Raw genomic sequence first — 17,232 nt, forward strand, 5'->3', positions numbered from 1 at the left:
CCTGTTTTCTGATACTACGTTTTCCCTGTGTCCGCAAAATGGAAGATTTTGACTAGCTAAAAACAAAGTGGAATCTAACAGTCCCTTGAAAATGTCTCTCCATTTTCGTTTCTCTGTTTCAGCAGCTGCTTGGTTTGCTGTATCAGTTTTTTATTGGTATTTAGGTTTAGCTATATAGTTTTCTACTTCTTATAGCAACTGTCATTTTGATCAGAGGCTTCATTATTCTGAACTTTTGAATTAAGTTTCCACCAAGCTTCAAAACTAGTTACAAATTTAGATGTGTTTGGATTATTCAAACCTTCGTTTTTAGCAAATAGTGTGCAACAAAAGCAGTGCAAGGTGTGGGTTTTTGTCGAATATGTCATCCAGGCTCTCCTAATCTTCTCACAGTTTGGTTGGTTTGTGTAGAACCAATCAGGACTAAATTGTCTGTTTCTACCCTTCGTTCTATCTTCTAATTTTCTAGTAAGTGAAACAATAAGTCAATTTTCGTTCTGAAACGTTTCACTCCTTTTTTTTAACTTAGTCAATTCTTGGTTTATCCAGAACAGCTAAAGGCCAGTCAGTTAAGTACAAAACGTCACTGCTACACACTTCTTCATTTTCAACGGTTTCTGCCTCCTCATCGTTGTCGTCTGCGTTTTCTTCGCCTGAATCTACATCCACATTTGTTTTTTCTCCCCCTTCGTATTCTCTCCCTTCTTTTCCTCCATCCTTAAAAGCAATGCCAGTTAGTTCGTCAATCCCAACTCCACCTTCGGCCTCGGATATAGATGATGTAGCGGTAGCAGTATATGCTTCAATACAGTCTAAAGCTTCTATATTAATTGGTGATGTAGGTCGTAAAAATCATAGCATCGAGCTGGCCAGAGAAAAATTCTCCAAGATTCTTGACTTTTGCTTTTTCCTCTGCTGAGCTCCGCTCGGATGATTAAGTTGTTTCATTTTCGTCTGAAATATGAAATGTTGTTGTCATGTTCTCATGAACACACTTAACGTCTCATGAGAGACGTTAGGATAGATACATGCATCTCGTGAGAAGAGATATTTTATAAGAGATACATCACCTGGTAAAAAAATGAGTATCAAAAACGAAAACAGCTCTTTTTTGTTTTGTAGCTATTATTTTTTAGATTTTGGTTTCTGTTGGGTCGATTTACTTAAAGTTCATTGCATTAAACTGTTTGATCAATCACTGAACACAGTTATCAGGTAGCAGAGTAAGAAAGAAATACCAACCGTTTGTAAAAAAAAAAAAAAAAAATAAGTCTGAAAATAAGATAGAACTTTCCAAGAAAGCAATCGGGAAATAATAAACGAATCTTTGCTTTCGGCTAAATATACAATTTTATGAATTATGTTTTGGGATCGCTTCCGTTTTAACCAACTATTCCCTGAATTTGAATATTATCTATTGCTTAATTTTGTCTCATTAAGAGGGGCTGCAATTTTTACGGTAAGAAGATTATATTTAGGAAAAATTTGAATCGCAAGTCCAATTCTACCACAATTTTTTTTATTATGTTGTTTTTATCTTAAGATTAGCCTTCATACAGGGTTAATAATTGCTCAAGCATCAGAAGTTGTGGAGATAGGCCTAGATATTTATAAAAATCTTCAGTGCCCAAATTTGAACATAATATCTACTTTGTAAAATTTCATTCACTAACATAACAACTTTCCTTGACCGTAAAAAGATCCTAGATTGCAATTGAACCACTCAATCAAGCATGGACGCGCGCCGAGAATATTGCAGGGGAGAGGGCATCAAAATAGCAATGTTGAGGGGAGGATGAGAAGGGGAATACATTTGAAAATAAAAGGTTATTTGCAATATAAAATTAACAAGCAAAAAGAAAAGTACTTAAATTTTACATACCAAATAAAGCAAAATTTAACAAATTTTTAAATGGTGAAGATTCCTGGCAAAAAGATCAATTTCTTTTATCGGTGCTTATGTTCTATACCGCAAACACTCAAGAAGTGGATTAATCCTGATGAAAAACACCAAAACATGATGAAAATATAATACTTTAGAACATATTTGGGCAATATATTTGCACTTTAGGGTTTTGTGGGTGGTGGTAACCTGACCTCGACTAACCTAACTCCCAGCCCCCCCCCCGCTAATTAATGTACAAATATATTCTCCAGGCTTAACGTACTGCGCCTGCCCTCGTGCCCTGGGGGTCGTGTCGACACTGGAGTTTTTGTTATATGACCTTTGAACTATTTTTAAGAAAATTCCTATCTCAAAAATTTATCTGATGCATTTCGGTGAAAAGAGCGTGGGGGGGGGGGGGTCTAGTTGCTCTCCGATCTACTTTGGCTTTTAACCCTGGGGGGTTGCGTCGACACCGGAGTTTTTCTTATCTGACATTTGAACTATTTTTAACAAAATGGCTATCTCAAAATTTTTATCAGATGGGTTTGGGGAAAAAAAGGACCTGGGGGAATAGCTACCCTCCGATCACTTTTGACTCTTAAAATATGAACTAGACCTTTCAATTTCCAATCAAAAGAGCCCTCTCTGAAATTTATACGTGCATCCCTTCCATAAGAACCATATACGCCCCCAGGGCATAACTTATAACGCCTGCCCCCGGGCCCTGGAGTTTGTGTCGACACCGGAGTTTTGTTATCTGACCTTTGAATTATTTAAAAAAAAAATGACTATATCAAAACTTTTATCTGATGCATTTAGGGAAAAAAGGGCATTGGGGGCCTTTGCCCTCCGATCACTTTTAACTCTTAAAGAGGGCACTAAAACATTCGATTTCCAAATGAATGATCCCCCTCAGAAGTTTATACGACGACCTCTTCCATATGAAGGGCCTCTTGGAAAAAAAAATAAAACGAGCCTAGCATACGATGAAATAGGTGTCTCAGTTGACAAAACATTGAGTAAAATTGTGGACTCTGTAAGTGGAGCTCCTGAAGAGTCAATTTGTTACGCAAAAAAGAAGAGTGAGCAGTAAATCAGTGATGGTTCTCAGAAACTCACACAAGACAGAAAAGAAATAAAGATTCAGCTATTAAGCTCATCCCCCAATATGGAAACCACCTCAGAGCCCAGTATAAGCCAACCCACAAAGCTGTAAAGAGGTCTATACGAACTGATAGACACTGCTTTTCAGAGGCAAAGGCAACCAAAGTTGAGACAGCTGCCAGCATAGGCAATAGTTGAAAAGTGTTCCCGATAATGAAGGAGATCGCTCATGGTTTTGAAAACATATATGTGCTGTTGAATGTAGGATGGGTGAACTACTTACAAATAGAGATGATAATGATAAAAGATGGAGAGAATACTTCAACGGAGCACTAATTTTCCTCTCCCTGCTAATCCTATAGAGCTGTCTGGATTGCCACTCTTCTAGCTGGTTACCAACACGAGGCTTTAAGAAAGGTCGATCCGTTGACTGCAACAATTGGTGAGGTATTACTTTGTAGTTCATAGGGAGTAAAATCCTTTGCCAAATACTCCTGAATTATATACAATCGAGAATTGAAGAGATCCTGAGAGGCAAACATCACGGTTTCTGGCCAGGCCGATAGTGTGCTAATCTGATTTTCAGTTTAAGAAGACTAATTGAAGAATACAGTGAGTGGCAGACTGGAGTGCTCCTATCGTTTATTAGTAGTAGTAGTAGTAGAATGATTTTATTGAAAATTATCATTTTTGTATAACAGCACAACAGAAGCGGAGCTTGCGAGGATGTGCTAAAATAAATAAAAATAAATAAAAAGAGTAAGAATATACGGAGCTTGAGACCATTTACCGAAACCAACATAAAAATAACCAACGAAACACTACAATATAAGACCCCAAAACAACACTTAAAGAAACACAAAAAGATACAGAAAAATAACACACTAAAAATATCGACCTAAAGACTTTTGATTCTGTACATACGGAATCCCTATGGAAAATACTTAGACATTACGGCAACCAGATCAAAATTGCAAGAATTATGGTTGGCTTAACAGGGGAAACGACGATGAGAACCAGACGGAATGGTTCCAGGTCCATTTCGGTGTATGACAAGGCTGTATCCTCTGTATTTTGTTCTTCACGATTCTCATTGGTTACATGCATGAGTTGTATCACTTTGTTTGAGCAATTCAGTTAAATTAGAGCCGTACTATCTTTGATGGTGATTTTATTGATGACAGTGTGCTCCTGTCTCAGAAGACTTACAGCAGAACATCACAAAAGCATCAATCAAAGCTGGACGAGCGGGATTGCCAACCAGTACCCAAAAGACAAAAGTCATGCACAATAAAGTATATAAAACGCCGTTCTCGACACTTAATATCGGTTCTGATGAGCTGGAGGAGATTGCAGAATTGAAGTATGTTGGGAGCATCATAAATTTTGATGGAAGCCTGGAACGTAAAATTGTTAGACGCATTGTGTATGAAGGCTTACCGAACTTAGTTCTTACTGAAATAAAAAAAAAAAAATTCTGGAAGGGCTGTGCATACTCTTTAAAGTTTAAGCTCCAACTACTAAACAGCAATGTCTTCTCTGTGTTAATCTGCGGATGCAAAGCATGGGTACTGATAAAACAGCTTGAGAAACGAATACAAGGTTTCGAAAATAATTATCTTCAGTGAATCCTAGAAATCCACTGGTTTGACAGAATTACAATCACCTTCGTACATGAAAGAACAAAGCAACTATTGATAGTCCAGAAAATCCTAAGCAGGGGGTAGTGGTATTGGAACCATATGTTCTATATGGGCGCAGGTAGGCTCCCCCGTGATATCAGATTCTGCCTCTCCTCGACATTAGAAGGCGTAGACAGCAGAAAATACGCGTGATCAGTGCCTAGAGAAGGATCCTACATTGGTGGACAGACTTGGAAGACTTAAGGCATCAACCTCTTCAGAGGTCATCGTGGAGAGACACCGTTGTCGCCTTATGCGCCAACCGGTGCAGGAGGAACCGAGTAAGTAAAAAAAAACATACGAAAGTGCTTAATGGAGGCAAACAAAGCTGGCAAAATGTCAAAACTCCAAAGGGGTCTTACAAAAAAGGACGAAAAAAAAGTTGAGCTCTTTTAGTAAATACGTAATTAAAGCCTGGGAAAGTGAAGAAAAAGCTAACAAGGGAAATCTGTACACTCACCGGAATGAATTGATATTCTGCTGACCTAAACTAAGGTTAGGTGTTTGTCTACACCAATGGTGGGAGTTTTTGGTTTGTGATATTTATTTTAAAGCGGGTTTACATGTTGGTTTAATTGAGTAGTATTCTAGAATTGAGTAGTTGTGTTGCGAGGGCAACACTTTGGTTTTTTTTTCTATGCTGCTGATGTTGGCTTATTTCTGGAAACTGGTAAGGGTCTAACTTGTGCGGTTTTTACGGAAAGTGTGGACCTCCGGCCGGATTGATGAATATGGCATTACATTTTGGAAAGCTCCGCAGAACTCTTGCCTGGGGCCAAAAAGGATGGTTTTGATTGTTCACGAGCCAGAGCCTATGGTGTGCAAAGTGAAGTAGAGTTATGTAGCCTATGTCCGAGAGGAGTATCTGAAGTTGTGCAGCTAAGCTTTCGTTTTGTCAAACCATGTTTCTGCTTTCGAGTAGAAAGCTCCGTTCTAGCAGGCAAGCAGGCAGGCACCACTTTCAAATTTGAAGATGGACTAAAATCTATAAGTGTTCAATATATGCGCAGTTACCCGGCCCCACAGCCAAAATATCTTGTTTGAGTGATAAATAGAAAAATTTACAGAAGCAAAAAAAGCGGCATTTTCCCGCGGATCCGAAAGTGCTGCCGTGATTTTGGCTGGGTTTATCATTTGTTTTTTCGGGCTTGGGATTGAGGTAGAGAAATGTTATCAGATGTACCTCTTAAATTTAGAAGTTCTGTCATTGCTAAAGAAACTGGAGCTTATCCTTTGCTCCTTTCTAAGTTGTGACGTTAGAAAGTTGGCCAACGAAAAAAAAAATCAACCTTTGAATTAGCTCTTGGTCGATAGCTCTTGATGAGCTGATCAAAGTATATGTCGTCCATTTTTTGGTACAAAAATTTCTTCATGAGACATACCAGTTTGAAAGTTTCAAGGAGTTGACAACTTCAGTAGTAGGGTACACACTGAAACCAAAAATAAGCCGATACCAATTGCGAGACATGTAGGGGACTTCTAAGGAAAGGTCGGCTGTTAGCTCATAATCATCTTCGGCAGTGAGGAATTTGCAAATTTTGCTATTTGGTGTACCTATTATTTGTTTCCAGTGTATTTGATGGTAAGACCGAGTTGGTTCCAGTGGTAAGACATGTAGGAGACTTGTAAGTAATAACCGTCTGTTAGGCTACAATCATCTTTAGTGAAGAGGGGCTTGTAACTTTTGCTAGTTAGTGTAGCCTACTCATGTTCACTGTAACCTAGAATTAAGTGTTTACGGAACGGGTACAAACGATAAGTAAAGCAACGAGGCAGTTTCGTAATAATTAATAGAGTGTCATCTATGATATTTTGATCCTGAAAAGTTACGGATAGCTCTATAATACCAACTAGATTATATAAGATATTGTTCCAAGTCTTGATCCGTCACGGATGTCTACGATTGAAAAGGATAAAGTTCAACTGGCTGCAAAGTCAATTTAGTCCCTTCTTTCGATATTCTTTTGTTAATATTGTTTTTTCGACGCTGAGGAATAGCCTTTGATCATGTGATTACTGATCGCGTTCTTCTATGAACATAACGTTTTAAAAGCTTCGATAGGCTGACAATTTCAGCGTTTAACCGATAGCAAAGAAACAAAACCAAAGTGTTGCTATCGCAACATTTTATTCGGCGAAGCCGGACAAAGGTTGCCGCAACACTTCACGTTGCTCAGGCAACGTAGGTCTAGTATTCAATTAAGTTAGGGATGGGTTATTTTCTAGAACTCGGAAAAAAGAAAACATTTGGGGAAGGTAAGGGGGATGGATGGTCCTTACTCGTACCCCATATTTTTAGAAACTGGCGAGGATCTGCTTCATTATGGTCGTTTGTCATGAATTATCGGATTTACTATAAGATTTATTTTCAAGTAAATTGGGGTCAAATTAATGGTTTGTTTTAGTAATAGGTTCCATTCATTTTAGAATTAATTGAAAGGTTACAAAATATATTAAATTGGGAATGATATATAGAGAAAAGTTTAGTTGGGAAAGGGAGAGAGAGGGCGTTTTCTTGAAATAGTGTGGAACGTACGTGTTTTTTTTTCTAATTTACTTTGTATGTGTTGTTAAATCGTTGATTCGTATGTTAAAAGTAGATGTTTGTCATGGCCCTGTGGCTTTTTCTCAATCTATCATTGAAATACATAAAATTTATGGTTTGGAGCTGTTGCTTGTACTGGGAACATATAGTTTTTTTCATGCTAAATGAGCTATTGAGCGGATTTTTCTTCTGCAAATGACGTATAATAGGCAGAGGACACCAGCTTAAAATAAAGAGTAGCTATTGGATATAGTCAATGGGTATGAAACATCGCTTCTTCGGCTCTAATCTGTGCGACTGTGAGTGACTTTATGGTGGTAGATTTATCAGAGCTGTGACAAGCTTAACCACAATAATCAAGACAAGGATAACCAAAGCATAATTACGTAAGGAAGTGTGTCGGTAGGTAGAAAAGGTACTAAGCCTACTCGATGAGGAACGCTGCCAAAGCAAAGTACAAAGTACATGGGCCAATTGTTGTCGAAATTCAGATAACAACTCCCGATACAACCCAAAAAATGGTGATATGACATTGAGGGTACTGGGTGTCTGGCAGCCTAAAATCGTACGTGTGATCTACTAAACTTCTTGTGTCCTGCCCCTGGAGTAGCGCAATATATACTTTTATGAATCTACCAACACCGATACATATTTTTGCAACAAACTCACAGCATTACTTCTTCTCGGGTGTAAGCTAGTAATTTCTAATTGAATCTCTAAATTGAAAGCCCACTATTCAATTTGTATAGAAGATTAGGAATGAATTGTAAATAAAGATTAGTCCTGTATTTATAGACTGGAACAACATGAATAAGCATCCAATGTCGTTTCTAACGGCATCTTGAAAGATAAGAGCACGTTTAGTCGTAAAATCAGTGTATTTAAAATTCTTTTTATTAATCTATATTCACGGCCCCGGCTTTAAACCTCATCTTTTTGCACTTTATAACTTTCTCCCTTTTTGGTTACAAGTTTATGCTGGTTTCATTCTTCTTGTTCTTTACTATCAACTATCAGGAGATGAAAATACTGATTAAAACTGTTTTAATGATTGGTGCTTATCAGCACTGTTTTCTTTAAATAATTTTTACTGGAGAATAATAATAACATAAAAAAAAAAAATTTCTTTTGGAACTAACGCTATATTCGGAGGGAAGAGTGTTTAAGTTCAAAGCAGCTTCGAGATAACAGCTTCCACGCTTGGAATAACGACATTCAATTCCTTTGAGTTGGTTCTTCTTAGTGCATTTGACTTATTTACCTAGCATAGAGCTTAACTTAAACCGTAAGTGACAATTTTGCGAAATTTTGATATATTATGGACTGTACTACACCCAGCGGGAGAGCCAACTAACGGGCTTCCACTTTTTTAGGGTTAGTGTGAAGGATGGTGCCATAGAAATTCTTAAGGTTTTGACCCAACAGTTGTGTTTTAGCCCCCATAGGAAATTCTTTTTTCTCTCCTGTTTTTCTTCGTTGTGTATTCATAACTCTTCTGTGCTATGTCCTTTATTTTTTAAACCCCCTCTTTATTTTGACGATAAAACTTAATAAGAAAATCTCTAGCTTCCACAAATAGAAATAATAAAGTAAATTAACACCGAGAGATATCCTCAGTTTTTGGTGAAAAGGAAAATAAAAAACCAAACGTAACTTCCATAACCAATCTCACTATCATTCTGAATGTATAAGAAAACTGTAAGAATAAGATTAAAATATTGACAAATATAAGGTAAGTTAACTCGTATTTAGAGCTGAAATATGACCTTGTAAACAAAATACAGCTTCATCAATAAATCACATGAGCATATTGTGAAAAACACAACTTCATTAGTAAATCACATCAACACATTGTAAATCAAATAACAACACATCCAACACTTCAACTTCATATTGTGGCTACCGAAGCAAAAGAACTTGTGTGGAATTAAAAAAAATAGATACAGAACAAGATAACAGCTTTATCTAGGATGTTAAATAGAAATAGACTAGAGCAATGTCAATATGCACTTAATAAGGTTTCATTTTGGGCATTTAGTATATACGATTATGCAGGATAGCCTTTGAGCTAATGGTTACTGATACTTTTTTCCAGTCATGAATGATATATTCCTGTTTTTCCGGCATATACAAGACTCGGCTAATGTATCTAGTAGGTAAAGATCCAAATTTATCTTGGAGCACAATAACTCTTTTTTTAAGTGGTAGAGACCCTCAAAGCTTCAGCAATAGAAATACTAGCAATTAACAGTCAATAGTAGGCTTGGTATTGGGCAAGACAACATGAATTGGTACTTATCTCCTGAATGCCCTTTGAAATACTATGTTTGAGATAAGTTTTGATGTTGGTACTAGAAAATGACAAAAAAAATAGACCTTGTTTACTTGAGCTGAGACATTGCCGGTGAGACTAGAGTTACCTGTTCCTCCAGCCTTTAGAAGATTATATAAAACGTTTGTTTTATACTGTATGTTAATTATAACGACCCTTCAAACACCCCTTCCCACACACAAAAACGAATCCTGACTATTTCTCCTGATACCAATCCCTCCGCAAAGCCTACTGAATATTAGCAGCAGTATGTCTTATATATCTGGCTCAAAAACCTCACTTTCAACATTATATTTTTACAGAACGATATGCAGCCCATCGAGAAGCCTCGAATAAAGAAGGTATAAATGTTTGCCCCTTGTACATGTTTAATGAATGTGTATTTTTCCTAGATTACTGCCCTATTGTTATAATTAACGGTTGTGCTGTTTTTACTACTAACTTCTATCTTTTGCAGGATTCTTTCTTGGGGTGTTTGTTTCATTTTTATTGTGCCAGTCAGAGGCGTTACGCATGGAGGGAGAGAGGTGCCCCTTCCCTCCAGTATCTTTAGATCGCTGGTAAAAAGAAAAGTCAAATTTGTAAAAATAACGGTGTGAAGTGCCGTGGTAAAATTTCATGTTTTACTGATCTTTATTGCAGTTTTGCTGCTGTTACCGATTTTTACTGAAACATTGCTATTGGCCGGAAAAATTACTAGCTATTCAGTCAAATCTGTTGCCAATCCCTCGAGAAATGTTTTAGCGATTGACGCTTCTGGTGCCTGCTAACATATTTTCTTATAGTAGCGAATTAGAATATATATATATATATATATGTCTCTATTTCTCTTTCCTTGTTCTCTTTTTTTTCGTTATCAAAGCGCCCTGTCCTCCAAAAGTAGAATTGTGAAGTTTAGTTTAGAGAGTTTCTTTGCATGCAAATTGTGTATTAAAGTGTATATTTTACTCCAGTTGCGTCTTCCTCTAAGTTTTGTGTAATTTTGAGGAGGGGGAGGGGGAGACTGACAGAAATAGGGAAATTGATATAATACATTTAGATTTGTTGCTGTCCCCAGTTGGAATACAGATTAAACCCTTTTTTTCCCTCACTGAAAAATTTCTTTAATTTTGACTTTCTATTTGCCTACATAATGGGGAAGTAAATAAATTGTAAGTACTTTTATGCTCTAAGAGGTACTTTCAATTCCCTTAATGAAGACATCACAAAAGAGCTGTTTAAATAGCTACTAAATGTCTTCATAGGAAACCCCTAAGACACTACTTTGGTTGACTGAGAAGGTGGAGGGAGAATGAACAGAAAATTTTTAGAATTTTGGTGGTAAAAATTAGAAGTTTTATACAGGGTGAGATGCTAGAGTTGTTCTCAATATTGTGTTAACATAAAGCACCTTAATGCTTATGATTTTGTAATGGCGGTTGAAAATTCTGACAAAGAAAACAACGTAAGTTGTGATCGTGTTTAATCCTTGTTTGGTAATCTTTTGTTAATTATAGGTCACCCTATTAATGCTCCCTCTAATGTTGGAGAACATTGGAAGTCCCCCGATTTGCCTTCAGCCAACTGTCTCATCGCTTGTCAGAATGGTGTTTTTCAGGTTTACGCCAGTGAAGATGATCTAAATGGCAATAAACCGGTGGAATATGATTTTATTGGCCTTGAAACCTTTATAACTGATATGCAGCTTCTTTGTGTAATGATTGCTAACGGACCTCTGTAAGTCAATGCTCTATAAATATAAACCTAAATACGAGTTGAAATCGCTAAATATTGGAAAAAATAACCCAGCGGTGTACGAGGGAGAAAGAAAAGGGTTTTCAATTCGTGTCCCTCTCCAAAATCACAAGATTCATTACGAGTTCCTCTGTATCTTCTTGTATTTTATTACGATTTACTTGTTTTACTTTTTGCAAATCTTAACAGCATAACTAGTTCGATATCGTTATTATTGTTATTACTACTATTAGTATCACTTCCAACATGTAACCTTCTTGGATAGTGAAACAACCAACCCTTGTTAGCTTTACTGGGCTAAATAGCCCATGTTACCATTTTTTTTTTCAGGCCAGAATAGCAATGCCAAAATATTTTGGGTTAAGAACTTCTTCATTGAAACCTTAATTCTCTTTTAGTACCCTTTGTCATGATCATATTTGAATAATCTTATTCAGTAAAATCTTGTATTTTGAGTAAATTGCATCATGAAATTTTGTGTTCGCGGTTTTTGAAAGAAAAAGAATAAGTCAAAGCCAAAAAAGAAATAAATAGATTGGAAGGAGTTGCGAAAATACTCTATAACACTGTCTTTGAAATCTTTCTGGCTACTATGCCAGGATTCAAATTGGTGGTAATTTAAATTTGTAATACTAAACTCTGGGACAGCATTTTCTGCTCATAGACTAATGAGTTACACTCAGATGGAGTCACAACTCTGACCTTATGAGCATCCTTGAACAGAGTCCGGTATTGATGTAATGTAATTATTTTGCTGTAAAGACTTGAGCAGGGAGGCTCAAAACCTTGCCGGACCACTTTGCTGTATTACTGCTTGGACCTCCTACTGTCAATTTGATATGAATGTTGGTTTCAAATATTATTTTAAACGCAAGACTGATAAGGTGACTTCTTTTATTATTTTTTTTTTAGTTTTTCTTTTTGGTTTAAAATAGCTTTATCTTTCCAAATTCTTTAGCATCTTTTATTTTCAAATTATTTAAAGATGTGGATTCAACTTTTTATGGAAAAACAAAATGAATGTCTTTTATTTGCCCTTTTCTGTTGTTCCATTTTGAGAAATGAACAACTGAACAGTTATTGTGGTTCGTGGAAATGTCCAACGTAGCGTTTCCTGGGCCACTTCATGGTGTCTTCTATTTTGTGGCAATCTCGATGTAGAATTGCTTTGAAGACCAACCGATTTTATTCCCTCGGCAGAATTTCCAAACTGATTTCTTCTGTGACTAGTCACGTTTAATTTATTAAAAGTCGAACAGATTTCCAGATTTTGTTATCAAATATATATATGCTAGCTTCTGCTTGTTCTTTCAAACTGATTTCTCAAAACAAATTTTCAAATTGAATTCTGCTGTGAGTAGTCTCGTTCAATTTATTAAAAGTTGAACAGATTTCCAGCTTTTTTTAAATCAAAGGTATATACTATTTTCTACTTGTTCTGTTAAACTGATTCAAACTGATTTCTCAAACGGATTTTCAAACTGATTTCTGCTTCGTGCAGTCTCTTTAAGTTAATTAAATATCGAACAGATTTCCAGCTTTTGTTATCCAATTTATATATTAGCTTCTGTTTGTTCTTTCAAACTGATTTCTAAAACAAATTTTCAAACTGATTTCTGCTGTGATTAGTCTCGTTTAATTTATTAAAAGTCGAACAGATTCCCAGCTTTTGTTGTCAAATATATATACTAGCTTCTGCTTGTTCTTTCAAACTGATTTCTCAAAACAAAAATTAAACTGATTTCTGCTGTGATTAGTTTCGTTTAATTTATTAAAAGTCGAACAGATTTCCAGCTTTTGTTATCAAATATATATACTAGCTTCTTCTTGTTCTTTCAAACGGATTTCTCAAACGGATTTTCAAACTGATTTCTGCTCTGAGCCGTCTCGTTTAAATTATTAAATATCGAACAGATTTCCAGCTTTTGTTATCAAATATATATACTAGTTTCTGCTTGTTCTTTCAAACTAATTCAAACCGATTTCTCAAACAAATTTTTAAACTGATTTCTGCTCTGCGCGGTCTCCTTTAATTTATTAAAAATCGAACAGATTTCCAGCTTTTGTCATCAAATATATATACTAGCTTGTGCTTGTTCTTTCAAACTGATATCTCAAACAGATTTTCAAACTGATTTCTGCCGTGAGCAGTCTCGTTTAATTTATTAAAAATCGAACAGATTTCCAGCTTTTGTTATCAAATATAAATACTAGCTTGTGCTTGTTCTTTCAAACTGATTTCTGCTGTGAGTAGTCTCGTTTAATTTATTAAAAGTCGAACAGATTTCCAGCTTTTGTTATCAAATATACATACTAGTTTCTGCTTGTTCTTTAAAACCGATTCAAATTGATTTCTCAAACAGACTTTCAAACTGATTACTGCTCTGAGCAGTCTCCTTTAATTTATTAAAAATCGAACAGTTTTCCAGCTTCTATTATCAAATATATATACTAGCTTCTGCTTGTTCTTTCAAACTAATTTCTCAAATGGATTTTCAAACTGATTTCTGCTGTGAGCAGTCTCGTTTCATTTATTAAAAATCGAAAGATTTCCAGCTTTTTATATAAATAGAAATATTCGCTTCTGCTTGTTCTTTCAAACTGATTTCTCAAATGGATTTTCAAACTGATTTCTGCTGTGAGTAGTCTTGTTTAATTTATTAAAAGTCGAACAGATTTCCAGCTTTTGTCATCAAATATATATACTAGCTTCTGCTTGTTCTTTAAAACCGATTCAAATTGATTTCTCAAACAGACTTTCAAACTGATTACTGCTCTGAGCAGTCTCCTTTAATTTATTAAAAATCGAACAGGTTTCCTGCTTTTGTTATCAAATATATCAACAAACCCATGTGTTATTTACGAATTTCTAATTGTGGATTATTGCCTCAAATAGTGAGTCAAAGACATTTTTCCATACCTAGTGTGTTATTTTCCTTATTAATAGACCCTAAAGTGTTATACTATACTTACTTACCTTGGATTTTTATTGTGTTTGATTTGTTTCTAGTTGGTGATATATAAGTGTAATTCCCTAGAGATTTCAACGTGTCCTGATTTCGATTTTTTTTTTTTTTTTTTTTTGTTTTGTCGCTGTTGCCGCTCCGAAGTTGCCAATATAATTTCTTTTGGGCGAATTTGAAAAATCAGCCAAAAAGTCGGCAGCCGAAAACGTTTGGAAAGTTTGGTTATCATATTCAAAGTCCAGTGAAATTTCGTCAAAAAGCCACCAACAGACCAGAGAATTGAAGATTGTGTGATTTAAATGTGTTTGTCTAATTAGGCTAAACTTACAAGACCTCTGTCAAGAGATTTAGATAGTAAATGACTTCAGCATAGGCTTCAGTCTAGTCAAGGTTACTCTGCTGAATTTCATCGGCTGTCGAGTGAGGATTGGTTGTCTGAAGAATTATCTGGATCTAAAATCAAATTCTTTTGAAGAATTTTCCATGCAAAGCGAGCCGCGAAATAATATTCCCGATAGGTAAACGTACACAGGTTGTAAGCAGAAGAGGGGCGGGTGCCTGCCGCAAGAGCCGTACGTACCTGCTGGTATTTAGTTACCCTTAAATTGCGGGGAATAGGTGAGCAGGTCCCGACGCTTCCCTTATACTTGTGTACGCTATCCGAAAATTGCGTTGAATGCTGTGACGTAAGCGATGGGGACTCTCGTACGCAATGCTGTACTGAACTTTCTCACGCGATCCATGCAAGCGGGGAACAAAATTGAAAGCATTGTTAAGCGAGCTGTGGAGTTCTTTGATCATGCTGAAATTCTTAGTGCGAAGGAGAAACTTATAACGCTTGCCAATGAGATTGGTTATGATTACGTCTATCGGAAAACGGCAAACGATTCTGATAACGTGATGGAAATGGCGAAAATCCTAGCCCTTTGCGCTAAAGAGAAAAAGCCCTTGCCTACTTTCGTAATTTTTGATCCGCAGGAAGTGCCCACCTGCCCTGATGAAGTCAGTGCCTGCGTGAGAATAAAAGTAAACGAGATGTGTCGAAAGTTTGATGCCGGATTAGGGGCTATTGCGGATAAGATCAAACTTGCATCTGAACAGTGTGCTCAGCAGCTCGCCGGGGTATCGCAGCAATGTACTACCATAAGCGACGCTATTTCCCAGGGCTCACCCACTCCCCGTTCAGCAGCGAATCCGCCATCAAAGCCACTTTACTCGGTGGTTGTGAAAGCAAACGATATGCCGCCTGAGTTAACGTCCCCACAATCCCGGAAAGACTTCTTTGCAAAGGTTTGCCCTAGCGACGTAAGCTCCGATTCTCTTACTCTGAAACGTAGCAACGATGAATGGAAGATTCTTGTCCAGTCTCGAGATGCCGCTACCCAACTTGCAGAAGCAATGAAAAGGAAGAACATAACCACTAAAGTCAAAGTTCCCCAGTTTGTCGGTATCATGAAAAGAGTACCCTCATCAGTTAGCGAGAGTGAACTCTGTCAAATTGCTGGTTGCGACAAAGTGGCACAATGCGGATCTACGAGAGCGTTCAAGTTATTCTATGCAAGTCGACAAACACTTGAAAACGCTATCGCGAACCCGCTGAAGATTTGTTTAGAACTGTTCAGGATTGAAGAGTTCCGCTTTCTACCGAGGAGGTGTTTCAAGTGCCATGCTGTTGGTCATTTAGCAGCTGACTGTTCGCAACCAGAAAGGTGTTCGCGCTGCGGTGGCGATGGTCACAGCTCTAGTAAGGACAACCCATGTAGTAATCCGCAAAAATGCCTAAACTGCGGCTCTAGTAGACACTCTTGCTACCATGCTGCTTGTCCCTTTAACAAAGCCCAGCCTAACACTAGCACGTAAATGGAAAATCGAATATTCTGCTGGAATATGAACGGTAAAGTGTTGGACAGAATCCCCCTTCTAACTGACCTTTCTAAAGAATATAACTGTATTTGCATACAGGAACACTTTCTGACCGATGATAGTGTAAACCTTCTAAAGTTTTCCTCGGATATGCATTACCTCGTTCAACCTGCGCGAAGATCTGGGACTCGGGGTCGTCCCTCTGGTGGCCTAGCCATAATCACGCGCTCTAACTCGGGGCCCCCCGTGTGTGTCGAGCAGAATGAATGGTTCCAAGCTGCCAAAATGCATGGCGTGTTTTTCGTAAATGTTTATTTACCAACCAATTACAATGACATCGCTTCAGAAAAGAAGTTTGCAAAAGCATGCCAGAAGCTCGGAAAGTGCCTCCTCAGTTTAGTCCAGAAATCATGCCCTGTTATAATTCTTGGTGACTTTAACTGCAATCTCGACGATCATTCCTGCCCTCGGGCTGTACTATTGCTGAACGCCTTACCAAGCGGATTTAAAGTTGCTAAGAAGGATAAGTGCTATTCCTATATCAGTACCGCAAAAACCGTCTCAAATCTTGATCATGTAGTAACTTACAAACTGGACCTAGAGTCAGTCTCGGTTGGATCTGACGGTGCCTATTCGGATCATTTACCTCTCTCTTTTGCAATACCAGCCGTCAGTCCCCAGTGTGCTCCAAAAACCAAGCCTGAGCCAGCACGTGATTGGAAAAAAGTAGTCCGTGAGCAGTTCCAGCTCAATTGTGAACAAATTTTGAAGAAAATTAAAGTGCCTTTCCACCTCCTACAGTGGGATTGTGACCTAACGGAAAGCGAGATACGCCTGCAACTGAACATGTATTTCTACGAAATTTGCCACTCCTTGAGAGTAGCTGAAAGGGTTGCTGTCCCATTACGTAGCGTCCGACGTGGGTCGCGAGTGAAAGGATGGGCCTCTAACAGTGAGCTTGTGAAGGCAAGAGCAGCTGCCAAGTTCTGGCTGGGGGTTTGGCACGAGTGCGACCGGCCAAAAAGCGGGGTAGTCAATGAATTGCGGGTTTATACAAAACGGCGGTTCGCGAAAGAGCTACGAAAACATCGTAGTAGCCTCAAACGGGAAACAGTTTC

The 17,232-nt window shown here is 37.5% G+C and overlaps 1 protein-coding gene across 1 annotated transcript in view; it reads left to right on the forward strand.

The window, feature by feature from the left end:
• Nucleotides 1–17,232, forward strand: part of LOC136029709 (AMP deaminase 2-like) — an 89,648-nt gene that overhangs the window by 40,063 nt on the left and 32,353 nt on the right. Inside the window, exons 5-6 of the mRNA XM_065708213.1 lie at nucleotides 9,854–9,892; nucleotides 11,048–11,267. Of these exons, the coding sequence (XP_065564285.1) occupies nucleotides 9,854–9,892; nucleotides 11,048–11,267 (259 nt within the window). The remainder of the gene's footprint in view (nucleotides 1–9,853; nucleotides 9,893–11,047; nucleotides 11,268–17,232) is intronic.

The sequence above is a fragment of the Artemia franciscana genome, chromosome 7 (assembly GCF_032884065.1).
Source record: "Artemia franciscana chromosome 7, ASM3288406v1, whole genome shotgun sequence".
Taxonomy (NCBI): domain Eukaryota; kingdom Metazoa; phylum Arthropoda; class Branchiopoda; order Anostraca; family Artemiidae; genus Artemia; species Artemia franciscana.